The sequence below is a fragment of the Plenodomus lingam genome (assembly GCF_022343315.1).
Source record: "Plenodomus lingam strain CAN1 chromosome Unknown contig_21, whole genome shotgun sequence".
Taxonomy (NCBI): Eukaryota; Fungi; Ascomycota; class Dothideomycetes; order Pleosporales; family Leptosphaeriaceae; genus Plenodomus; species Plenodomus lingam.
Window position 1 is genome coordinate 774,207 of NW_027093938.1, and position 24,425 is coordinate 798,631.

At 50.4% G+C, this 24,425-nt stretch overlaps 10 protein-coding genes across 10 annotated transcripts; 7 read left to right on the forward strand and 3 right to left on the reverse strand.

Annotated features, from left to right (window-relative positions):
* Nucleotides 1-4,482: 4,482 nt before the first annotated feature.
* On the forward strand, nt 4,483-5,694 carry IAQ61_005165 (uncharacterized protein; the record flags this gene model as incomplete). The annotated part of the gene is made up of 1 exon (XM_003843009.2): nt 4,483-5,694. One exon carries the CDS (start codon nt 4,483-4,485, stop codon nt 5,692-5,694), a length of 1,212 nt encoding a protein of 403 aa, XP_003843057.2.
* Nucleotides 5,695-6,728: 1,034 nt separating this feature from the next.
* Nucleotides 6,729-7,016, forward strand: IAQ61_005166 (uncharacterized protein; the record flags this gene model as incomplete). The annotated part of the gene is made up of 1 exon (XM_066096688.1): nt 6,729-7,016. One exon carries the CDS (start codon nt 6,729-6,731, stop codon nt 7,014-7,016), a length of 288 nt encoding a protein of 95 aa, XP_065953383.1.
* Nucleotides 7,017-7,516: 500 nt separating this feature from the next.
* Nucleotides 7,517-9,207, forward strand: IAQ61_005167 (uncharacterized protein; the record flags this gene model as incomplete). The annotated part of the gene is made up of 3 exons (XM_003843008.2): nt 7,517-7,948; nt 7,995-8,257; nt 8,319-9,207. 3 exons carry the CDS (start codon nt 7,517-7,519, stop codon nt 9,205-9,207), a joined length of 1,584 nt encoding a protein of 527 aa, XP_003843056.2.
* Nucleotides 9,208-9,993: 786 nt separating this feature from the next.
* Nucleotides 9,994-11,324, reverse strand: IAQ61_005168 (uncharacterized protein; the record flags this gene model as incomplete). Its single annotated transcript, XM_003843007.2, has 2 exons — nt 9,994-11,055; nt 11,126-11,324. The coding sequence occupies 2 exons, from the start codon at nt 11,322-11,324 to the stop codon at nt 10,265-10,267; spliced, it is 990 nt and encodes a 329-aa protein (XP_003843055.1). The 3' UTR covers nt 9,994-10,264.
* Nucleotides 11,325-11,634: 310 nt separating this feature from the next.
* Nucleotides 11,635-12,000, reverse strand: IAQ61_005169 (uncharacterized protein; the record flags this gene model as incomplete). Its single annotated transcript, XM_066096689.1, has 1 exon — nt 11,635-12,000. The coding sequence occupies one exon, from the start codon at nt 11,998-12,000 to the stop codon at nt 11,635-11,637; it is 366 nt and encodes a 121-aa protein (XP_065953384.1).
* A 328-nt stretch (nt 12,001-12,328) lies between these two features.
* Nucleotides 12,329-13,609, reverse strand: IAQ61_005170 (uncharacterized protein; the record flags this gene model as incomplete). The annotated part of the gene is made up of 1 exon (XM_003843006.1): nt 12,329-13,609. The coding sequence occupies one exon, from the start codon at nt 13,607-13,609 to the stop codon at nt 12,329-12,331; it is 1,281 nt and encodes a 426-aa protein (XP_003843054.1).
* A 3,088-nt stretch (nt 13,610-16,697) lies between these two features.
* Nucleotides 16,698-18,057, forward strand: IAQ61_005171 (uncharacterized protein; the record flags this gene model as incomplete). Its single annotated transcript, XM_003843003.2, has 6 exons — nt 16,698-16,728; nt 16,782-16,801; nt 16,856-16,942; nt 16,993-17,088; nt 17,144-17,771; nt 17,822-18,057. The coding sequence occupies 6 exons, from the start codon at nt 16,698-16,700 to the stop codon at nt 18,055-18,057; spliced, it is 1,098 nt and encodes a 365-aa protein (XP_003843051.1).
* A 326-nt stretch (nt 18,058-18,383) lies between these two features.
* Nucleotides 18,384-19,814, forward strand: IAQ61_005172 (uncharacterized protein; the record flags this gene model as incomplete). Its single annotated transcript, XM_003843002.1, has 1 exon — nt 18,384-19,814. The coding sequence occupies one exon, from the start codon at nt 18,384-18,386 to the stop codon at nt 19,812-19,814; it is 1,431 nt and encodes a 476-aa protein (XP_003843050.1).
* A 633-nt stretch (nt 19,815-20,447) lies between these two features.
* IAQ61_005173 (uncharacterized protein) lies at nt 20,448-22,132 on the forward strand (the record flags this gene model as incomplete). The annotated part of the gene is made up of 2 exons (XM_066096690.1): nt 20,448-21,031; nt 21,112-22,132. The coding sequence occupies 2 exons, from the start codon at nt 20,448-20,450 to the stop codon at nt 22,130-22,132; spliced, it is 1,605 nt and encodes a 534-aa protein (XP_065953385.1).
* An 867-nt stretch (nt 22,133-22,999) lies between these two features.
* Nucleotides 23,000-24,091, forward strand: IAQ61_005174 (uncharacterized protein; the record flags this gene model as incomplete). Its single annotated transcript, XM_003842999.1, has 1 exon — nt 23,000-24,091. The coding sequence occupies one exon, from the start codon at nt 23,000-23,002 to the stop codon at nt 24,089-24,091; it is 1,092 nt and encodes a 363-aa protein (XP_003843047.1).
* Nucleotides 24,092-24,425: the final 334 nt, after the last annotated feature.

Here is a 24,425-nt window from a genome sequence, read left to right on the forward strand (position 1 = left end):
CTACTAACTATTTAAGTATTTTACCCCTCCTTTCTTTGATCTTCTTCACCACCTCTACCACCACCTCTACCACCACCTCTATCACCTCCACCACCTCCACTACCTCCACTACCTCCACTACCTCCACCACCTCCACTACCTCCACCACCTCTATCACCACCTCTATCACCACCTCTATCACCACCTCTACCACCTCCACCACCTCCACCACCTCCACCACCTCCACCACCTCTATCACCACCTCTACCACCACTACCTCCACTACCTCCACTACCTCCACTACATCCACCACCTCTACTACCTCTACCACCACCTCTATTATCACCACCTCTATCACCACCTCTATTATCACCACATCCTATTAGTAAAAATATTATGACTCATTATTATGTCATATATGCGTATAGCGTGAAGCTAATCTTCTCTACCCTATTTAGTCTTAGTTAGGTATTATAGCGTATAATAGATATAAAACTACTTTTTATACTTAATTTAAACCACCTATAATAAAAGTAAACTACCACTTTAAACCTATTTACAGGTATACACGAGGTCAGTTTACACCTATATAGTAAACCCCTAGCGTACCATTCTACAGTAAACAATTTTTTACCGTAGTGGAAGTAGGTGTAGGTGCAGATATGAGATGATGGACGGCGGAAATGGTTGATATGGTAAAGAGTATGTAGCGTATGGGACGGGGTATGGTATGTTGGGGGTTACGAAAGGAGGTGGTTTTTCATCGTCTGCTAAGGGTGGTGTAGGCTGTAGGTAGGTAGGTAGGTAGGTAGCCCAAGCTCTGGTCACTCAAACATGCCATTTCCGCTGCAGGATTGCTATAACGTTCCCACTGCGTGTGCGTAACCGGGGCGTTTGTAGAGATAGCTACTCAGACGTCTAACGTCAGCGTCTCAGTGTCTCGCTTGGTTCTTTACTTCAAATAGGGGTGAATATGCGGCTATCCATAATGAACCGCGCAGCTCACGTATCATGTATCCCTGGGTTCGGGATGCCTGTGTGACTGTGTAACCGGTTGCAGTGGCACCGACGCCCTGGGAGGTTTGGTACAGTATGCAGGGTGCTGTTAATGGGGAATGGTGGTACCGGTACCAAGGACTGCGTGATTTGTATTGTACTATACTGTGCCGATACTTGATATTGGCAAGTTCGACCGTGCAGCCAGTCGCACTATCATGTTTGTATCGAACTCGCAACGCCATGGTAGACTGTGGTGTGGTATGGTACCTACAGCTGCTCGTGATGCTATTCAGATGGAATAACAGCCCTAATCACGCGCACGCCATACTGTAGTACCAGCTTTCAGTCCACACACAGTAATTTGCAGGAAATAGGTAAACATGCAGAAGTTTATTCATTATGCCGCACCAACAGCACGCACTCCATGGATGTAATTTGACGCTGAGATTACAGGAACGGTGTCGATATGCGGGAGGAAAAGACACAACTGTTAGAAGAAGGATGATGTACCTGTCTTGGACCTCGAATTTGTCAGGGAGTTGGAAGGGAGCGGCTGTTACTCAAGGGGGATCCGTGTGTGCGGTTTTTCTCTGTTCTGGCGGCCCGTGATGGCTGGTGTGAGGGGTCCACAGAAGGGAATTCCTGATCGATAATGCAGGTGGTGATCGTTGTGGAACAATAAGGGCGGCTGGTTGGGCTGGGGTGGTGGTGGGTGTGTAGGTTAGGATGGTGCTTACCAACAATCCAAATGCTTACTGTGTATTGTGGAGCTGATACTTTGCTCTGGAATTGGTGTGTTGACACTAGGTTGATACTTTACTACCAGAGCAACAGCTTACCAGCGAGTTAATATTCTACCAGCAGAGCAACGTCTTACCGCCGATTGACATCTTCATACCGAGTTGACATGAAAAATGTAAAACTCATCATGCGGCCGCATATGCCCCTTTCTCGCTACTTGACACACTATATATTCCCCTTTGTAGGAAATTACATCAACAAACCCAGCTCCATCATACTGTACCCTACATACCAAGATATCTCCTCGCTACGACAATGCAATTCCAACAAGCTCTTTACACAGCTCTTATGCTGTCTTTGTTTCCCTCCCAATCACAAGCCGAAAGCAACCTACACGTGCTAGCGATCGTTGCTGTTGGCGGCAACACAATAGATGGATGCTTTGAGGCTCTTAAACAGCACAACCCTCTCTACATTCGTACAAATTCCAAGGAAAAGAGAAGTTATGCACCACCGGGAAGGATTTCGAGCGGATGACCAACATACCCAAATCTTCCAAATAGGTTCCATTTTACTGCATTGGACATGTTGATACGTATTACTTGTCAGGTCAGGCCCCCAAATTCCCCATTACTTTGTACATCAATGGCCGATATGGGGATGTGATATCCGAGATTACAATGCAGACGCGGAATCCTACATAACCGGAATAGAAAGTCATTTCTGTAAGGATCTGGGCTTTTCGAAGGCCGATGCAAGCTCTAGTGAAAATGAGGTCTACCCAGCTTAGTTGCGCTCCTCGATGATCAAGCTGCATCTTGCGACGTTGCGCTTCATTGTGATTTTGGGGTTGCGCAGCTGGAGGCTGTGGCTGTGGCTGGTGCGGAAGGGAGATGAAGGTTTCCGGCCTAGGATGTTTTCGCAAGATGAAGATGTGGAATTTGCTGCGACCAATGGAATTATAGTATTTCACTGTTTGTCAATGTCGAATGATCGGGGACTTCTGGCCTGTGCCTGGCGGGTGTGATGGCTCGTAGCTGTCAGTGCATTGCATGGAGCTGTGTGGAAAACAAGGCATACGAGACATATCCACAGATCAGGCGACCGCAGTCTCCAAGCCACCAGAAAAAAAGAACACATGAAGCATCTCAATTCGGATATGTTTCCAGATCGCACTACTACCTTCAGACCTGCGCATTCGATCTGGCAGTCTTTTTGTGAAGTGGCAAACACGTTCGTCAGCTGTTGCCGGGTCCGCGACAAAAGGATCTGAGAGATACATCTACTTGCCAGTTTGGTGCTTCGCCGACGCCGCGCAGGAGACGCTGAGCCTGGGTCGCAGGCAGGATTTTCAGGCCACCCTTGTGTATATGTGGCAGCAGCCATATCATATGTACTCTAAGCGCAAACCAACATTACCCGGTCGCTCAGAAAAGTGCCTTCATAGGCAAGGTAATTCCCAGGTTAAAGACCTGCAGCAACTGACATATCTCCTCACTGGCGCCAATCTAAGTAAGAGCTGGACCTTTACTGTATGAATGTCTCACGTATATGACTCGTAGGGCGCCCAGCATGCGATGCGAATCCTTTCCACCCATCGTAAACTGGCTTCACGGAACTCGCTGCCCGAAGGCCCAGGAGGCAAATATGGTGTGGAGTCTTCGGACTATAACCTGGAAGGGCGTAGTATGCAAGGACACGGAGCTGGATGTCGAAGCCTATCCGGAAGGAGATATGCGAGTAAGGCCACCGCATCGATTGTGCAATCCATCCTCCATGATCCTCGTGAAGTATGTACATGGACCCAAGGAGTTTCACTGTGAATGAAAGAATGCCTGCGAAAATCTCCAGTCTGCTGGTACGAACAGTGAGTTTGTTACGTGCTTAATTTCCGTCAAATTGTCGAGTTGGTGGAGAAGATTTCGTTTGTCATTCACGAGACCGTCAGGTTCCCAGCATGCTTGGCAGGGACAGCCGCCTACGCTAACCCAACTAGGCAAGGGTTGAAACACGCCCTGAGCCTCTCCAGTGTCGACTACACCCTCAAGACAACCACAGCACTCCTGGACAGAGTTGCTTCCATCGCCACCAACACCCGCGTCTCGCTGTTTCGAAACGCACATGCAAGTCCGTGCCGAGACCTTCACCAGCTGATCTTACTCAGATTGGCTGTCAGTTGGTCAGGAGTGGACCGCTCAGCTCCACTTCCCTAGACCTTCGGAAGTCTGGACTAAGATGCGGGTCGCACAACGGCTCCCAGGCGCTCACTATGAATCTACTGATCCGGGAAGGTAGACAAGCATGGTGGGGGGGGGGGGCGGTGGTGCCTTGGTTAAGTCGCTTGTGTATATTATAAAGGTAGGATGCCGCTCATTAGGGAAGAAGGCATCACTTCCGGTGGCACACATTCTCTCGTGACAAGCCAGTCTTTGTCGACATTCCTTCCACCATCACTCTTTTTTTGTACAAAAGCGCAGGGCCGTTTTTCTTCTTTCAGCTCGCTGGGTCGTGTATCCTACGTCACTTCCAAAACCCACAACTCCTTTGAGTGCGGAACACTGTTCACGGACACAGTATTCACGGGCTGGATTCCTGCACAGCGTCCCTTGACTTCGTCGGATACTTAACATCGCTTCCTCGGATCACGCCTCATCATCCAAGTTCTTCTTTCTATCAGAACCACTTTCTTTTGCAATTCTGCCTACAACCAAAAGCCAGCAATCACTCTGCATTTCAAAAGTAGAAGACACACTTATCAACACAATGTACATGAACGCTCTATCAATGCTCGCCCTGGCAGGCGCTGCGCAGGCCCATATGAGCTTGTTCTATCCAGCCCCTCTGGGTGCTGCTCCTTCAGTCAACAAGCAAGAAACTGAGCTCGACCCAGAGTTCAATTTCCCGCTAGGCTGCTGCGGACCTGACGGTGGTCCTTCTCGGCCCTCTCCTGGTCCATGCCGCGGTCACCTTGACAAGTTTGATGTGGAGGATGCTACCGCAACTTGGACTTCTGGTCAGGAGGCGTACTTTCAGCTTACCGATTTCGATTATGACCCGGCTGCGCCTGGATCCACCCATTTTGGAGGTTCATGCCAGATTGGCTTCTCCGCCGACAAGGGAAAGACCTGGAAGCTGGCCGCATCTTACCACGGTGCCTGTCCACATGCAACCGCCGACGGATCTCCAGAGGCTCAAACCTTCGATTTCATTGTGCCCAAGGGCATGCCCGAAGGTGATTACCTCTTTGGATGGAACTGGCTCAATCGCGAGCATGAATCCTTTGAAAACTGTGCCAAAATCGAGATCAAAGGCAGTACTCCATCGACTCCCAGCGAGCCTGCCCAGTCCAGCGCAGCGCCGGAATACCCTGATGACTCGTCTCCTGAGCCACAGACGCCAAAGGAAGACGTGCCAGTCTCCCCTCCTGCTAGTCCTCCTGCTGGCCCTCCCGCCGTTCCCACCCCGATTCAAGCTGAGAATCCTGTTGTGACCACAACCGTTGTGAAGACCATCTACGCTCCCGCGCCAACAGATGCACCAGCTTATGAGAACAACCAAGGCCCAAGTGGACAAGATGCAACTCACTGGTCTCGCCGCCCTCACCCCGAAGTCGCCGAAGGAGTCCGCCGCTACGAAGTCGATGGCTCTCGTTGTGAATGCCGTCGCGAGGAGCCTTCTCTAGCAGTTCGCTGCTCTTGCGACACAGCTCCCACCAAGCGCAACGAAGTTGAGCACAAGGCCCGCCGACTCCATCGCCGCACTCTATACAAGCGTTTCGATGCTTGCGACTGGAACACTGCTCCCCCAATGGAGACCTCGTACTACACCGTCGACGCAAAATGCGCACCCAATGCCAAAAAGAACAAGCCCGAGAGCGATGACTTTGAGCTCAAGTGGGACGTTTCCTGCGGTGTTGTCGAGGGCGGCAGCGATTACCCTCTCAAGCTCATGGAGTGCGACATGTTTGGCGCTTAAGCTCGGCTTGTAAAACCTGCCAGGTTCCTTTCCATATTCCATCTTCTTCTTTTGCTACATACTCCTCTTCTTCACGCCCATCTTCTTTTACATTCACTTCATTCGTTCATCATGTTTTCTGAACGCTGGCCCTCTTCTTGAAACTACATTCGTTGACATGGTCAAGTGGCTGCTGGATGCGCCCTGGTTACCTCTTCTTCTTTCAATTCGGCCTTGATTATGATTATCCTATCGTGAGCAGTTTGCATGGGATTGCTGTTCAAGCATGTAGGGGGTTTTATGGATTGTAGCGTTCGGGCGGGTTTTTTCTTTTTTCCACATCACTCATGCATAGATGAATATCTTATGACCACGGTGCGATTTGGTATGGAAAAGGCATATACATATGGTGCATATACGGGCGGGAGGCATTCACTCGCTCAATCAAAGCAAGCATTTTTGATTTTACACGAAGAGTTCTGCTTTTTGCAATCTGTAAAGTGACGTGAAGATTGGAGATGACATCATACTGCCATCTTGTTGGGCCTAGGTTTTAGACTTGGTGTCGAGTGTTTACGACTGAGGGAGAGGTTTGGGGGTTGTCACTAACCAAAGCGAGAGCAGAGTTAGTGTAACACATGTATGCCTGTGACAACAAAGGACTTCTCAAATCATTCCAAGCAAAGTCATAGTGCACAATGTCTATGTATACACATTGTCCAAATATACATATAACAAAGTGTCATCGTACCACAGCGAAACTAGACTTAAAGCCGCGACTCTGATTCCTCAAAAAGTTACAGCGACGACCCGTCATTTCACTGCCACAAATTGGACAAACTGAACATGATGAAGACTGATTAACAGCAGCAGATTGGCAAAGAAGGATACATACACACACTCTTTCTCCCACTCTTATGCGTTTATCTAAGTAGAATATTTATGTTAGGTCAACATCGAGTTACGGTCGCTATCATTGGCACAGAGGGTTCGCTGTCTCCAAGATGCAGGGAATGTGTATATATGCTCATGTTACCGGTAACGCAACGTGAATCATGGGCACACTGTCGCAGCTTTCGAGATTGCTGTGCTGCCAAACAAGTCGTTGGATGCAATTTACCAGAACGCAGGATGAGCTAATTATAAGAACGGCTTACAACTGCTGCTGGGACCTACATTCACCGAAACAAAGGAGATTGAACAATAAAAAACAGAGCGTGGTGTTGGATGTGGCGAAGTTGGCGCTGGACAAAAGCATGTCCACTTCAAGTCTAGCTCTTTCTAGCAATGTCTCTCCTACTTTCTCTTACGTTATGAACAAACTCCACCCAGCAAACCTTTAGTCAACATTGTTATAAACTCCATTAGTACGAATCATGTCACATACCCGCCCAGTGCCCAAAGCTAGAATGCAAACCTTACAGATGCCATCATGTATCTGTCGCACCTGTGCACGTCATCTGCATCATGGGGCGTGCGAACTGGTGAGGGGTTTTCTTGGGCGCATCCTTTGTAAAATGCTTAGCCATCACGAAGCTTGTTTGCCAACAGTGCAGTATACTCCAGGTCGTTCGGTAAGGGAAATTACAACTCTTTCTGGCCGTGTTTCGGGTGTTTGTATCGGTGTGGTTACTGAGCGGTAGTCATCTGCACAGCGCACAGTCTCCAAGGAAAAGGTGCATGGGGAAGGGCTAGCTTACAAACGAGATGTTCAGTGCCATGCCCTGAGGGAGTATTTCACAAATATATAACGTTCGTTGCTCGCCATTGGATTCTGGATCGCTACTTGTTTCGAGGATTGAATCTTGTAAGAACTGGATTCCAGCGCGAATGGCTGTGTGAAATGGCACAATCGACGACAACGCCGCGATCTTCGGTGACTCTGAGCCTAGAGGGCCAGCAGAGTAACAAGGCTCTCCCTCCCTCCACGCAGATACCCGGCGATAATATGGGGAGAACCAAAGAAGAGCCATCCAATGGTACCAATGATTGCGTTACTTGGAATGGTCCAAAAGATCCCGAAAACCCATTCAACTGGGCATTGTTGAAGAAATGGAGAGTCACAATTCTCGCCTGCTTCATGACCTTTGTCGTGCAAATCAACGGGACAATGATGACTTCCGCAGCTGAGCAAATCAACCACAGCTTTCATGTGAGCGACCAGGACTTTCCACATTCCTACTGGCCAGTGTTGAGCTGGAATTTGGGCGGTGCAGCTGCACCTCTACTGGGTCTACCGTTGATGGAGAACTTTGGAGTACGGTGGAGTTATATGGTACATACTCTTGCATGCTATCTAGACTATTCGCTTATGGAAATAGGTGATCTATGCAGTACTAATCTTGTTCATTATTCCTCAAGCTCTTGCTGATAACTTCGCTACATTGGTCGTGACGCGAATCATTACCGGCTCATGTTCTGGTGTATTGGCGAATATCACCTCTGGAATAGTCAGCGACATCTGGTTGGGCGGAAGGGCCAAAAGCTTCGGGACGAGCTTGTACATATGGTGTCTTCTCGCAGGACTCAGCATGGGTCCCGTATTTGGCAGTCTTGTTGTCCAATATACTACCACATGGCGATGGTACGTCTACCTCTCCCGTAATCACTTTTAACGGAACTATCTCCCTCACAAACTATCCAAGGGTTTTCATCTCCCAGATTATCTTTTACGTCGCGCTCATCCCAATCCTCCTCCCCTCCCTCCCTGAAGTCCGACCTGACGTAATCCTCACACGCCGCGCTCGGAAACTACGCAAGCTTCAAGACCCCAACGCACCACGCGTCTATGCCGAAGCCGAGAAACAGCATCTTCGCCTCCGAGACATCCTCCGAGAAACTCTAATCCGACCATCACATATGCTATGTACAGAAGGCGTAGTCCTCGCCTTCGGCCTCTGGTCTGCATTCTGCATCGGCATCGCCTTCATGTTCACCCAATCCATTGTGCAAGTCTACTCCGCCCTCTACAGCTGGGACTTCTTCGCCACAGGCCTAGTCCAAGCCGCCATCGTTATCGGCGAAGTCATTGGCCTGGTTGCATCACTGTGCCAGGACCATTTGTACTTTGCGTCTGCGAAACGCAACACGGAGATGCCAGGCCGTCCTATCCCAGAAGCACGACTCTACCTTAGTATCCCAGCATCGTTTATCGGGCTTGCAGGCGGATTCTTTTACTTTGCATGGACGTCGTATACTGATATACCGTGGATAGTGCCGAGTATCGCGCTTGCGTTTGTGGGCTTTGGTATGTTTACTTGCACTGCTGCGGTGACGACGTATGTGCTCGATGCGTATGCAAAGTACGCAGCTAGTGCCATCGCAGGCATTGCGTTTCTCGAAAACTTGATGGCTGCGTTGCTGCCGTTGGCGACGCAGAGTATGTATCGGAGTCTTGGGTTTCAGTGGGCGAGTAGTCTTTTGGGATTTGTCGCGCTGGGGTTGAGTTGCATTCCATTGGTTTTGTTGAGGTATGGGAGGGTGATTAGGGGGAAGAGTTCGTTTATGAGGGAGGCGGCGTATGAGGTTGAGTAGACCTTTTCTAATGTGAGATGAGGCGTTCCGGGTGTGGAACTTCTTGAAGAGGTGAATCATACACAGGGAACAGGAGAATAGTGAGATTTTTGGATGAATTTAATACAAGTTCAAAATGTCTTGTGTACTAGAATTTTTCCTGGCTGGGTGTGTTCACATTCATCTGTGTTGATATCATGGGATTTAAAAAATACTTACACAGTGCAACCACAATCCTCGATATGCCTTGACATTCTACACTTCCTCCCCACCGCTAATCCCATCTCCCATTCCCCCTCACCCACCAGCAGCCTCCCACCACAAAACTCCAACTCCAACCCCAACCCAAGCCCAGCGCCCTAGGTAAAAACCCAATACCAACCCACCCCCCTAAGCCACCAACACCCTACCCTCCCTCGCACACCCCTCCACACTGCCACATACAAACGATGTAGCACAACATGTGACACAACGGGCCAGTGCATTGTGCGAAACCTTGGGGTTGCAGTTTTAATAGCTGTGGGTTGGGAAAGAGGGGGGAGCGTGGTGAAGAGGGGGGTGATTGTGTAGACTCGGTGTAGTGTAGCGGGAAAGCTGAAGTAAAATGGTCTGTGTGGAAGGGAGATGTGGATGTATATATTATCTCGCGGTTGTTGGAGTCTTGAGACGGGGCAAGGGGGTTTGCATGGGGAATGGATGTTTGGGTGTAATTTGGAGGTGTGGGGGTAGATGTGTTATGTGTATTATAGGTGTTGGTGTGTAAAATATTAGTGAGGTAAGAGAGGGAATAGGGGTTTGCGCTCGGAAAGATTATGTCAAAACTCAATTAATAACAATACCAATATTCATACTGAATACTGGATACGAAACAACATCACATCGAAAAGAAATCCCGGGGTTTCGTTATTAGGGGAAATAAAGAAATAAGACTGTCCACTGCCCGACAGGATTAGACGGGTAATCGTCGCACAATCCATACCTTCGGTTCCCTACCTACCACAGAGCGCACAAACTCTGTGTCATGTCCAAGACTAGACGCAGCAAACAAACTCCTCCTCCCCCTTGCCCCCGACCTCTCTCACACCATCCTATGCAACTCATTAGAACTGCGATCCAGCCGACGATTGACCGCGCCCAGCACCGCCTTCAAGATACCCGCACCCGTAAGCTGCGCATTATCCTCGCCCGTAAACGGCACCGTATCGACGATATCCCGCAACTCGTCTGTGCCTGCAACTTCCCTGAGCCCATCGTCGAGCTGCTTCAGGTGTTCGCGGGCGCCGGGCTCCTTGCCGACTTGGAAGAACTGGATACCAAGCTGCCAGGCGGGGGCGTCGAGGCGGTCGAGTTTCTTTGCTGCTTGGATGATGGGGGATTCGACGTCGTCGCTGGGTTCGCCGTCGGTGATGACGATGATGTTGACGGGCTTGGTGTTTTCTGGATCCCGTTCGTAGCGCTGGAGGTAGGGTTTTAGGATCTTGTTGAGGCGTTGGCCGGTGGGTGTGGCGCCGCGGGGGCGCACGGTTTGGAAGATTTCAATGATGGTGGAGGTATAGGTGATGTGGGAGTGCATAATTGAGTCTGGGTGGTTGAGGAAGTAGATGTCGATTCCGTCGGCGTCACGGGCCGTGCAGATGGGCGTTATCATTTCGAGGGCTGCCGCGGTTTCTTTCCACGAGCGGCCGGCCATGGAACCTGAGTCGTCGATTAGGAAAACAGTGTCGAAGGATTTGAGAAAGGCGTAAGGGTCCTGGTCATTTGAGGTTGCTATTGAGGCGGAACGAGGGGCGTTCATTGGCGAGGCTGAACGGGGGGTATAGGCAGGTGGTGCTTCGGTAGAGGAGCTAAAGGCGTTCATCGTTGAGCGATCTTATGAGCCGTTAGTAGATGAAGAAACTGGTGAAATAGTAGCAAATTGAGACCTGCGCGCTTTACATACTAGGGTCCGGTCTACGAGTCGCCGGTGAAGAAGAAGGCTGATTATCAGATGTCGGTGGTGCCAGGCCGCCAGTACGCGACCCAGCAGCTTGATTGCTGACCGGTAAGTTTGGCGTCATGTGTTTCGAATTACCGGACGTTGGATCGTTATTGGGGTTTGACTTTCGCTTTGACAAAGCTCTCTTAAGACTGCCGAACATTGTGAATGGGGTCAGTGAAGAAGCAGCTGTTTGCAGAATATCAACTACATAGGTAGGTATCTCAGGCACGGGTAGGTGCGCACGCCAGTCATTTGTACCTTAGAGTCAGATACCAACATCGGAAATGACTGGTTGGGAGTTTGACTAGGAAGGCTGCTATGCGTGATAGCGGAAGGCGCTGTGCTGGTTCCATGGTTCGTTACATTTCATGATACCGGTAGTCCTTGACCAAACGCGGATATGGCCAGCGATGTGAATATAATTAGGAGGTCTGCCTTAGGAAAGCCTTTGTAAAACATTGCTAGGGACCTTATTCGGCAGGCTGTAAGTTCAAACAAGCGAGACTGTCCCTTCGTGCCGCAGCCCAGTTTGTGAAGCACTGTCTGAGTAACAGGTCCTGACACAGCCTCATCTCCAACCTTGGCCCGAACCAACGTGTCAGACCAATGGGGCGCAACTCGTGCCCTTCATAGCCTATGCGCGGGGTCGCATAGAACACAACCTTTAGGCAGAGTACATGATTTAGCGGCACGTCCGTACCGTATACTGTTAGTATTCGCTTGCGCTGCGTCCAATGCAAGCGAAGAGCCATCCCACCCTCTTGGAGAACAATCAACGCATGCGCATAACAGGTGGCATTCTTCCAGCAGGTTATCTCATCCAGAGGTTGGGCCATGGTAGAGTTACTAGCTTCTGCAACGGCCAAGATAAGTGCTGGTTAGGCACACATGAGGCTGATTCGGCTGTCCTTCTAAGATGTGATTATTTGACTGAGGAGCGAGAATGACGTTGGAAAGCCATTGTCAGTGAATCTGAACGAGCCTCTAGGATACATATGACCATTGCGTACCCAATAGCAAACTCATACGGTTGAGGCTAAACACGTGGCGGCCACATTATCGTGGCCTAAATATTCGTATTGCGGCTGTGAGAGCGTCATCAGAGAGACGGGCTTACCTCGATCTAGAAGATGCTGACAGCTCTTCGTGATGACTACCATCTTCCTAAAACGAATTTGCCCTCCAGTGCCTGTCCACCGCCATATACATGTCTCTTACCGCAACATGTCGACCGAGACAGTCACTCGGCTTTTGCTGAGGATTTCCTTTGCGCGCATGACCTGCAGTCTGACCAGAGAATATAGACCTAGTGTGCACCCACATCACCGGTCTCTTCGCCAGAGACCACGCGTACCTGTCTCTCTCGTTGTGCCAACACTCAGCACAGATGCCAATGTCCAGAGTTCCAGTCTCCAGACTCAAATGATGCTGAATTAGGTCAAGCAGTGGGATGAGTCGTGATCGCAGACCGCAGTGCGCGTGATTCATGTCGACCTGGTAATTTGAGCATTGCCGGAATGAGGTTAGGAGACGCTCGATGTCACCGAGGTAATATACTGGCTCGGCGTTGTCGTAGATTTTACCTTGCAGGCGCACGGTGTCAATTTTGTGGAAGAAGCGGACCATCTCACCGAGTTGAAAGGAGTCGCATTGGATCGAGGTGTCGTAGCCAAGTTTGCATTGTCGCTCTCCGGTAGTGTAAAGCTTGAGAAAATGCGCCTGGAGAGAATTGATCGTCTCTAAGATGTACTCTCGTCGCTGGATCATTTCCTCCTCGATCCCATTTGGTATGTCCCACCACAGCGCCTTGGCGTGATCCTCCTCCGTCTCTGGCCGCCACTGCACCGAGTCTCGTATTACGAGATGCTTCGAGTACTTTGCCACCCACATGGGCATATCAAAGTAAAGGCCAATAAACAACTTCTGACGTACTTTCTCCTCTGTCAACGGGGCCGATTTGCCTTTCGGTTTTGCATCGAGTAGGGCCAAGTTGTATCGTTTGTGCACAAATTTGGACAAGCATGCCACCGCATCGAAACGGTCGGCTACAACGGCGAGGTTGGCTAAATTGGCAATGGGCAGTTTCGCTGCGTCGAGATTCAGACCGTGTAAAGCGCATAAAAAGTCTGCGACTAGTCTTATAAGCGAGGTAGTCTTGGTGATTCCTGTTCTGCCCACGTTGACCACAGACACATGTGGTAGCTTCTCTACTGGGACATCTGCCATGGTCGCGTGCCCACCCATTCTCAAGGCTTCCAGGGCCGCAGTCAAATGCTGTCCCTCGCTGAAGCGGTCGCTGAGCAGGTTCTCAAAGTATCTTGACTTTTCTTGCAGGACTTTTGAATCTACGCGGTATGAGAAACGCGGTCCTTCCTCTTCCTGGGCGACATCGAGGATGAAATCGCCGCCCGGGGCGATGATCAACGGTTCGTCCTCATCCGACATGGTAATTGATGATGTGTATGGCTCCCCAAGGAGGGCGTGTTCTCTCATCTCATGGATATGGCCAGAACATAGTGGCTTGATTTGAAGGCGATAGGTCGTGTTGGTGTATGAGGAAAAGGCCCCGGAGACGTGGTGTTGTTCTGCTGATCAAAGCCGTTTGATGACTGAGCCAATCGGAGGCCATTTCCGCCCAGCACATCTGCCAGTACCGGTATGTGGACCGCACCATCACGACAACGGAATCACGACTTTTCAATCCTGCGTCAAGGTTGATCTGGGGCATAGATGTTCGATTGTTTGCAACTGATATTACGTCGACATTCTTTGTTTGTGAGAACGGAGCAATCATTGCACCTCGTACGGTAAGCACTATGGTCAGTTAGACACCTACCACACGTTTTCCCCTCCAAGAATGACACGATACCGGTATACTCTCTTTCCCGTGGGTACATCCTGTAAGGAGAGTCTATAAAACGGGCGTATCATAGAACAGAAGTTGAGTTTTATATACCTTATATTTCCATTCACCACTATATCTACTTGTTGTCTGCATCCATTAGTCTTCGACCCCATGTCTGCCAGATGGTGAGCAATTTTTTTTAGGTACGGTAATATCTTTAGTACATACTATGTATTCATTCTCTTTCCCCTTGTTCGTAATGAAAAGAAATCTCCACTCAAATCCATATCTCAAGGATGTACATCTCACGAGCGTCTTGACAACTAAACCATAAGCCTTCGCACATTTTCCACTGAGGATCAGATGGCCTAATTGACACACAAGCTTTACATATAGACCAAGACAAGGGAGTCAAGACATCAGAGCCACAGGCCTTTCAGTATGCATCATACACCATCAACACCACCTTTTAGATTAAGAAAAACATAAAAATCGCCGAGCAAAGCGACATACCATCCCACCCCATCCAGCCCAAAGCACAAACTCGCATTCTACAACAACAAACTAACAGCAAATGCAACCCCAACCAACAACACAACTACCATCTCCACCGCCTCCCTCAGCGCACCCCCCGTCTCTCCACCCATCCCCATCCCCCGTTGCCCCGTCCCCACCGCGCTTCCTGAATGGGAATGGGGATGCGAATGCGTTGCCGTCTCCGCACCACGCGTCTGCGCCGCCACACTCCCATTTGCCGCGCTCGTGACCGCCGAGGAGAAGAATGTCGGGTCGCCCGTTTTTTCGGTGAATAATGCGGTGCTGACAGCTGTTCTTGGCGCGGTGGCAGTGGTGCTGGTGCTGGTGCTGGGGATGATGGGGAGGGAGTTGAGAGGGGGGGCCAGGGATTTCCCGTCCGATGGGATTTCTACGATTGCGTTGCGGCGGAGGCAGGGCTGGGGGGGCTATGGGGGGAAAGGGGTTGTTAGTGTTGCTGTGTGTAGGAATTGGAGTGGGCAGGGGGGGATGAGTACAGGGTCTTGAACGTCTAGGTAGCGGTTTCGGGACCATAAGTTTATGTCGTTAGATTCGGGGGATGGTGCGAGGGCCATGTTGAAAGTTGCAGAAATTTGTGTGCTGAGGAGGAGGGCGAGGAGAGTGAGTAGAATGAGACTCATATTTGCTCTTGTTGTTGTCGTCGTTAATTTAAAATTCAGGCGCTTTCTCTACTTGCACATGTGATGGAAGGTGAACCCGATGTTCGTGCACTTATGTATTTGGGATTTGACTGATGATACTGGGGTATTGTACATTGTGTGCCACTATGTGACGGTGATAGAGCGTGATAGAACATGCTTGTTGTAAATGTACGAAATGGTTACACGGGTCGTGAAACGTAGATGGACGGTATCTGCTAGAATAGTGGTAAACGATAGGGTGAATTGATTACTAGTGAACAGTTTGTGAGATCTGGTGTTGCGTGTGTTAGGGAAAACATCCCGTAGGCTGGCTGTACAGCCAAGTGTCAGAACACAAAGAGGTGTCCGGCTATACTTGCCAGTGTGCTGATTTGTGATCCCGAATACCAACTCCAACTGTACAGGTAGAAGTTGATCTACAGCTCACACAAGCGGTCAGTACTAGTCATGGAGGATCTACACTAGTGTACGTGTTGACAGAGGATGCTAGACGGGTTGATATGATGAGCCGGTCAATCAGCCCTAGAGAGATGGCGCTGTACTCACGTAATCTTTGTCATCGCCAGCGGTGTAGTACTAGCTTCATTAATGGCCGGTTCGGTTGTTGAGTGAAGCTATCAGTCGTTGAGGTTGAGGCCGCGACTCTCAGTCGCGAGGACTAGAGGCGTATATGAGAAGACATGATCGTTGATATGCATGCTGAAGCGACTCATCTTTTACATCTTACTCAAGCTCCTAGCATGGAAGCTGCATCGACTTAGTTCATACAAAGTGTGGCCTAAACGCTGGTAGATCTGGATAGACGAGATCAACGTCAGGGTTCTCCAGAGAGGCCGAGAGATATCCAAGACCTTTGCTGTGTGTTGTCCGAGAAATCTGATTGGGACCATGATACTGGAACATGAACCAGGTGGCAGGAATTGATTGGATCCTTAGCAAATAGTGGGTTTCGGTGCTACTGGGTGCATAGTACATGGCCTATATGTCCTTTTCGAGTGTAGTCGTACCACTGAAAGCCAATAAGCACGGCATTTTGGAATGGCAATGTTTCCTCTGTACACTTGCGACATCCGTAGGTATCCGCGGTGTTTTGTGCTGTGATTTAAATATTATTCGGTAACTGTTTTTGCGCATCAAGGCTTTTCTTTGGTGCTTCTCGGTCGTGTTTTGCTCTTTGCGCGTAGAGCGTCCAGATGAGATGATCCGGTGACGTCATACTCGACTGCGCTCCAGTTTCGCAAGACTGCGCTTTTCCAGCAGCGACTGCACAAGTCGAGCTTCCCAATGGCTTGGATAATCAACTCGTCCATTTCCGGTTCGCAAAGATGACAGTCGGCTCGATTCAAAGTTGATGAATGGTACTCGGAGGCCGAAGTCGGCGCGTCTACGGCCTGTAGCGGGGCTGGGACGATGCGTGGGGTAGCTTTTCGACCTTTATAATGGAACTTGTGAACGCAGCAATCGCGCAAACACACAGTCATCTTCTATCGCCATGCCTTCCCACAATATTGTCGTTCTTGCCGGTAAGAAGAGGTGAATTGCACTTGATTACAGGACTGAAGCTAACAAGACACAGGTGATGGTGTTGGACCCGAGGTACTGATCTCCATGCAACTTCTTTTGCGTGTGTAATTGATCAAATGACTCTAGGTCGTTGCCGAGGCCGTCAAAGTCCTCAAGGTGATTGAGAAGCACACAGACAACTCCTTCAACTTGCAGGAGCATCTGTTTGGAGGTGTAAGCACAGCAAACTCTCCAGTACAAAATAGACATCTGACAACCTGCAGTGCTCCATCGACGCACACAACAACCCTCTCATAGATGAAACACTGGCTGCCGCCAAATCTGCAGATGCCATCATCCTTGGAGCGGTGGGCGGACCGGTATGTCAAACTTCAGAAGTTGTGTAAGCGTCCTCGCAAGCTGACATTCGCATAGAAATGGGGAACTGGCGCGGTGCGTCCTGAACAAGGCATCTTGAAACTACGCAAAGAGCTAGGCACTTTTGGGAATCTTCGACCATGCTTCTTTGCCTCGGACTCGCTCGTCGACGCTTCGCCGCTGAAAGCCGATAACGTTCGTGGCGTAAACTTCAACATCATCCGCGAGTTGACTGGTGGCATATACTTCGGCGACCGCATAGAGGACAAAGGCGATGGCTATGCAATGGATACTGAGCCCTACACTGTGGCCGAGGTGGAGCGTGTTGTGCGATTGGCAGGCACCCTCGCATCAGCCGAGAACCCACCAGTACCCGTATGGAGCTTGGACAAGGCCAACGTCCTTGCAACATCGAGACTGTGGCGGAAAACGTTTGAGCGCGTCATGAAGGATGAATTCCCTCACCTGAAGTCCGGCACTCATCTCATTGACTCGGCCGCTATGCTCATGATCAAAAACCCAAGAGCGCTGAACGGTGTTGTTGTCACGAGCAACTTGTTTGGTGACATTATCAGCGACGAGGCGAGTGTCATTCCTGGCAGTCTTGGTTTACTCCCTAGTGCTAGTTTGGGCGGAATCCCAGACGGCAAGACCAAGCTGAATGGCATATACGAACCTATTCATGGTAAGCCACCCCTCCGTCTACTGCGAGATCTGAGTAGTAATTATCTCCAGGCTCTGCGCCCGACATTGCGGGTCAAGGAATCGTCAATCCAATCGCGACTGTTCTGTCTGTCAGCATGATGTTCAAGTACTCGCTGTGCTTGCCTGAAATCGCGCTTAAGATAGATGAGGCAACGAAGATTGTCATTGACAAAGGTATCCGAACGAAGGACATTGGTGGCAGCAACTCAACAAGCGAAGTAGGCAGCGCGATAGCAGCAGAGCTTGAGAAAATTATGCAAAAGTAGACGACAGGATTGGATAAATCAAGCTTTTTCCCCTACTACCAAGGTTCTCCGCAATCACTGCGACAACAGACTGCCCGACCACTCTATGACCAACTCCAAACTCACGTGAGCAACTGCCAACTACACAACTATCCCAACACACTAGCTAGTTGTTTTGAGAGAGGCGGGTGGGTGGCCTCTGCCGCCCAGTCACCGTTACACAAACGCTATCCCGCAGCTCTCTGCCTAGTTACAACCAAATACCTCAATTGGCATCTCTTTTTCTCCGCTTTCTGCCGTTTTCCGGCAAAGTACAACTTTGATTGTATAACGATTTTGACTTGAAAATGAGCGTAATAAAAAGACTTCGATGCGCTTTCCGGACGGGATGTAACAAAATAAATATTGCCGTACGCGGCCAAGTCCAGACGAACGATGCTCCAACAGCTCTCAAGCAAGACTCGATCCCATCACAAGCACCCTCCTGTAGGGATCGACCTCGCCCCCTCAAGCGAAAAGGGAAGGCGAGCAATCCCCAGGTATTTACGATACATCACTATGCGGATGGCCAATCCGATGGTTTCGAACAGTCGGCGAATAGCGCTGAGAAGGTGTCCAATCGCAGGAGCCCTTCCTTAGAGCGGTATATAGCCATTCGAAACGTGGGGAGAGGTGGGAATGGTGAGGTGCACCTCTGCCGTGACTCTGAACAGGGTACGCATGTGGCCGTCAAGACAATTTGGCATGACGATCCAGCACCCCCCAACGAAGTTGTGATTTTGGAGATGCTCGGACCCCATGAAAACATCGTAAGGTACCATACGATGATGAGGGACACAGATGATAATGGCGCCATGCAGCTCGTCTTCGAATACTGTCCAATGGGCGACCTGGTCGACTATGTGAACGACCTGCCAGCACCCACACTCGAAGAGACTTTCATCTGGCACATCTTCACGCATGTCACGAACGGGTTACACTACATGCACCGTCAAGGATTCATCCACGGAGACATCAAATCAGCCAACATATTGCTGACAACTCCACGTCAGGGAGTACGGTACCCGCATCCAAAGATCGCCGACTTTGGCACTGCCTCCTATCTCCCTCTCCGCACTATTCCAAACGGCCATCTTGGAACGCGCGGTTACCAGGCTCCTGAGTGGGAGCATCGATTCGGACCGGAGGCAGACATCTGGGCTCTCGGCTGCATTCTCCACGAGATGGCTCATGGCAAGGCACCTGTCCGCTCAATAGAGGAGCCTAATTCATCGGCCGCCCTCTGGTTCCACATGAGTGGCAAGCGTATCCCACCTAACACCCCGTACGAGCTTCAATACCAGGAGATGTGCTTCTTCACCGCCTTCCACATCCCATCGCCCATCCGCATCGACCGTCCCTGCCGCCACGGCGCAGTAATCTACAGCAGACTCTTGAACTATTTCATGATGCGCTGTCTAGACTTCGACCCAGATACACGCATCTCAGCGATGGAGTTGTGGCAACTCCTTCCCAGGCTCGACGCCGTTGTGCACAACATTTTCTTCAGCGGACAAGAGCACTTGCTTGACCAGTTCGATGACGGTCATGATGCGAACTGGAAGGCGGTGAAGAACGTGAGGGATTCTGGGGTGTTGAAGGCTGTGTTTTGTGCGCTTGCGACGGCCTCGGATGAGGAGTGGTGCGAGCAGAGTTTTGGGTGGGGGATGCATTTGCTGGATCTCATGGAGCCGTTGGATCGGGTGGCTGCTTGCCATTATGTTGGGCGGTCTGAATGAGGGGGATTGGAGAGGTCGGCGGCTTGTTAGAAGTTGGGGTGCTGCTTTGTCACTGATATGGTGCTCATTGTTATCACGATGCGAGAATTCTATCAGTATGGCAAATTTGCTTTGGAATACGCTTGGATTCTTGTAACATATAGATATTCATGGAAAGGCTGAGATAGCAGCATGCCGTCAGACCTTGATATGGGAAGAGTCATTTTATATTACTCACATTACTCACAAAATCACTCTAACTTTTATAATCTACTACATCGCTCGCCTGATGACGTGTAATAAGCTATTCTATATATTATAATATTCTATATTCTGGCCTGTCTCTCAACTACTGTTACGAACGCGCAAACGACTGGCATTGTCTAGCTGCGAATCACCTTCACTTTCACCGTGCGCTATACAACCCACTTCACCAGGCCCCAGCTTTCCTCTTCACCAACACCAAGCAATCTTCCCACCTGAAATGCACCAGACCGCCCTTCTGTCTTGCCATTTCTCATTCCTACCTCCCTGCTGAATCTCTCACTCACCCGCAGCTCCACACAAGGACCATCGACCCTTTCAACCAAATTGAACCAAGTGAGTGATCGCAGCGCCCACAACGCGCTCGCGGACCTTATAACCATAAGAACCATGCCCATAAAAATGGTGAATACGGGTCGCGGCCGTGGCCGTGGCCGCGGCGGTGGTACGGCTCGGGGACGAGGAGGCGGACGTGGTGGTTCGAAGAAACTGTCTGCTACACCTGCCCCTAAAGCTACAACGACAACTTCGCAGACTACTAGATCCAGATCCAATGCTACTACTCGACTCTCTGCTTCAGATACACCTGGACCCAATCATACTGCCCGTGTAGCTACGGCACCAGCGTCTTCGTCGGCACAGAAGCTCAAGTTAAACTTTAGTGCAACGCGTGCTGGCTCAAGCGCTGGGCGCACATCATCGAATACCCAGGCTCGTCATGAGCGCAATTCCAGTAAGGATAACGAGAAAGCGGATGGAGAGCCCTCAGCACCGTTGCTTCAAGGCGATGACGTTGATGGAGAGCATGAGTCGGATGATAGGGTACCTAGCGAGAATATCGACACGGGCGCCCGTCGCAGCGGCAGGGTAGTCAAGAAATTACGCCATGAGGACTTTGACTATGGAAGTGATGTTCCCCAGGCAGCAGAGCCGGAGCAGAAGCGAGGGAAGAGCTTCAAGCGTAAGTGTCCACTGTAAACGATGAGGTGTCCATACTTATTATACCATCAGCACATAATGTCCAAGTCTTTCAGGTTACCAAACCCTCTCGCAGAAAGCGTGGTCGTTCTTCCAGGCCATCACCAGTGCCGAAAGCAACACCTCAGGCCGCTCCAGACGTTCAGGTCTCATCCAGTCCCACATCCGCAAGTCCTGTTATCCATGAAATCCACAACCTTCAAATCGAACCGAAGGTCCTCGAAATCATGACCCACGTCAAATCATCACCGGAGACCCTTGCCGAGTTACCAGAACTCCACAATGACAAGAACTCAGTGACACCGTACACAGGGACACAACTGATGCACCTGTACCTCACTGCCCACAACCTGAAGCTCTTCGACATCTGCGACCTAGTCACCGACACCTGGATTCGCGCCTTGCACACCCAACGCCGCCGCGACGCACGCGCAAACTCCTCAGGACTCTGGCGTCCCAACCACGTACTCGAGAAACGACTGACTCGCTACCTGAACGCGCGCAACGAAGGCCGTATCCCGGACGACCCCATGGAGTTTGAGCGCAACCCGCCCGACTACAATCTCTCGGTCCAAGACCCAAGACTGGATCCAGATGTACTTTCCTTTGACTCCACGCTCCTAGGCGAACTCTACACGCACACGCCTTCAGACTGCGGCGCACGACGTCTTTGGTCGGATGCTATTACTCTAGCGGGCGACAAGGCGGCGCACATGTTTGCTAACAGTACGCATCGCGGTTTTGTCTGGAATCAGGAGCTGAAGGATGATGTTATGAAGACGAGTTTGAGGATGCTGAGGCGTAAGATTACGTTGAAGATTGAGGAGAGTACGGAGGGGGCTTGGTGTGATCGGTACCATGAGCATGGAAAAAAGGGAATCTGCTACCGGGCGAAGGCGGCGCAGGAGGCGAGACGTGAGGCAGAACGGGAAGCAGAACGTGCGGAAGAGGGACAGGTGGAGGCGAATGCAGGTTGGAGTAGCAGTAGTGATGAAGACAGTGATGGGATGGAAGACATGATTCTGAAGGAACTTGAGAATGATGAAGGTGACGAAGACAGGGAGGGGATGGGCGCAAAGAGGCAGAGATTGATGTAGGAGACTTTGAAAATTTGGATGATCTGGGAGCTTAATGTGTTGATGGGGCAAATCTTTTGCGCATTTGAGAGACTTGAGAGCTATGTGCTCAGTCTTGGATTGAAAAGAGTCGCAACTTCTCAATATGATGTGATAGGATCCGAGGAGCATGATTGCCTGAAGGGTTTGGGTGTTACATCAACAGACGTTGCGGGCTTGACATTCAATAGATTTCTTCTCCTCGTACCGGTAGTCGGCTGTATTTGAGAACTTGTACCCTGGTGCGGCTTCGGTGCTATTGAAGTTAGTAACCATGGTCACTATCCTAATGGTGTGGGGTCTGTTATAAGGATGTAATGGTTGATGTTAGGATCCTTCAGAGGAGCATCCGAATATGTACCGTACCGGTAGGTCGTCGGCTCTCATGCACGCCAAGTACTAATGTGGATGGTACATAGGTACATGTACCGGTAAGTCCATGTCACTTGCTAACGTCGATGCGGCCCGTCAGCATCGAGAACATCCTCCCAATATTTGGTAAGTTTATCGGAATCTTTTTTTATACTGCTTACTCGTATTACTGTTACCTTATCTGACATCTGTCTACACACTACTGCAAGAGGTGGTCGGGGAACGAAGGCGGGTACGCTTGCCCCTTTCGGTTAGGCTTGCGTGCGAGCCTTCGCTGTGCTGTCTTTTTCACCCCTAGAAGACAGCTTGACAAAGGTTACACCTTTGGGTCGATCAAGTCGAGCCACTCCTTTGAACCATTGTTTCAATTACAGGAGAACGTACTCCGTATTTTCTTGTTCCATTTCTGATTCTCAGTCATTCGCTTCATTCTGCTCAGGCACCCCATACACCTGCTCGCTTCTGCCACCTACCAAAATGAGCACAACGCGACATATGCAGCACGTTAGCGCATCTGATGCCAGGAGTTTTGTCCTCAATGTTCTGATTAGAAACGGAGTACCGCAAACTAATGCAGTCATCGTTGCCAGATGCCTGGTCGAAGCCGACCTCCGAGGCGTGGATACGCACGGTATGAACAGGATCCCTAGCTACATAGCACGTATAAGAGCAGGTGTATTGGACCCACGAGCATCCCCAACGCTGCAACAAGTTACGCCTGTTGTGGCGCAGGTGGATGGCAAGAATGCATTCGGTTTCTTGGCAGGGCATATGGGCATGACTGCTGCGATAAAGATGGCAAAAGAGTTTGGCATTGGCATGGTCTCCTGCAAACATTCGAACCACTTTGGCATGTCTGCTTGGCTCGTTCAACAAGCCATCGATGAGGACATGATGAGCTTGGTATTTACTAATTCCTCCCCTGCTTTGCCCGTGTGGGGAGGCAAGTCCAAGCTCATGGGTGTGTCGCCCATTGCATGCGGGGCCCCGGCCGGAAAGAACGGCCGACCTTTTGTCCTCGACTTCGCGCCTTCAGTCGCCGCGCGCGGCAAGGTGTACAAAGCTTTGCGAAGAGGAGAGAAGATTCCCCAGGGCTGGGCATTGGACGCCGAGGGCAAACATACAGACGATCCAGCCAAGGCGCTCGAAGGCCTTATGCTCCCAATGGGTGGGCCGAAAGGCTCAGCACTAGCCATTTTTATGGATGTCTTCTCGGGTGTGCTATCAGGTAGCGCATTCGCAGGTCATGTAACGAATCCTTACGACCCTACCAAGGCCGCGGACGTGGGTCACTTTCTCCTCGCTATCAAGCCAGATCTTTTCCTGAGCATCCAAGAGTTCAAGCAGAGGATGGACTACCTGTACTCTCGAGTGGTTGCTTCCGACAAGATGGATGGTGTTGATCGAATTTACTTCCCAGGAGAGATCGAGGACCTCCAGAAAGAAAAAAGACTCAAGGAAGGCATACCGTTAGTGGAGGCTGAAGTCCAGGCGCTCAACAAGGAAGCAGAACGTGTTGGAGCCGCAACCCTCGTGACCTTAACGCCTCCGGCAATGGCTCGCCTGTGAAGAGGCAATTCAAAATCGACCCATCTGATACGCCACGGTCTCCTTCTCGGGCAATCAGTCTCCGGGCAAGTGGAAAGTCTCCTTAGTGTCGTGCAGAAAATTGGCCTTACTCGCACCCAATACCCCTTACAACCAATACAAGCGAATACAATTGGGCGGCTTTTCTCCGGGCCCCAGCCCGTAGTTTTAGCGGGTAACCGTGCATCTCCGCGAAAGTTTTGCAAAACTCGTGGCACAACCTGCAATGGTACATGAACTGGGGTCGCTAGATGGATGCGGGGTGGGTTCAACGGCACAAGATTCGCATGCAGGAGTCTTGACTGGTTGGCACGAT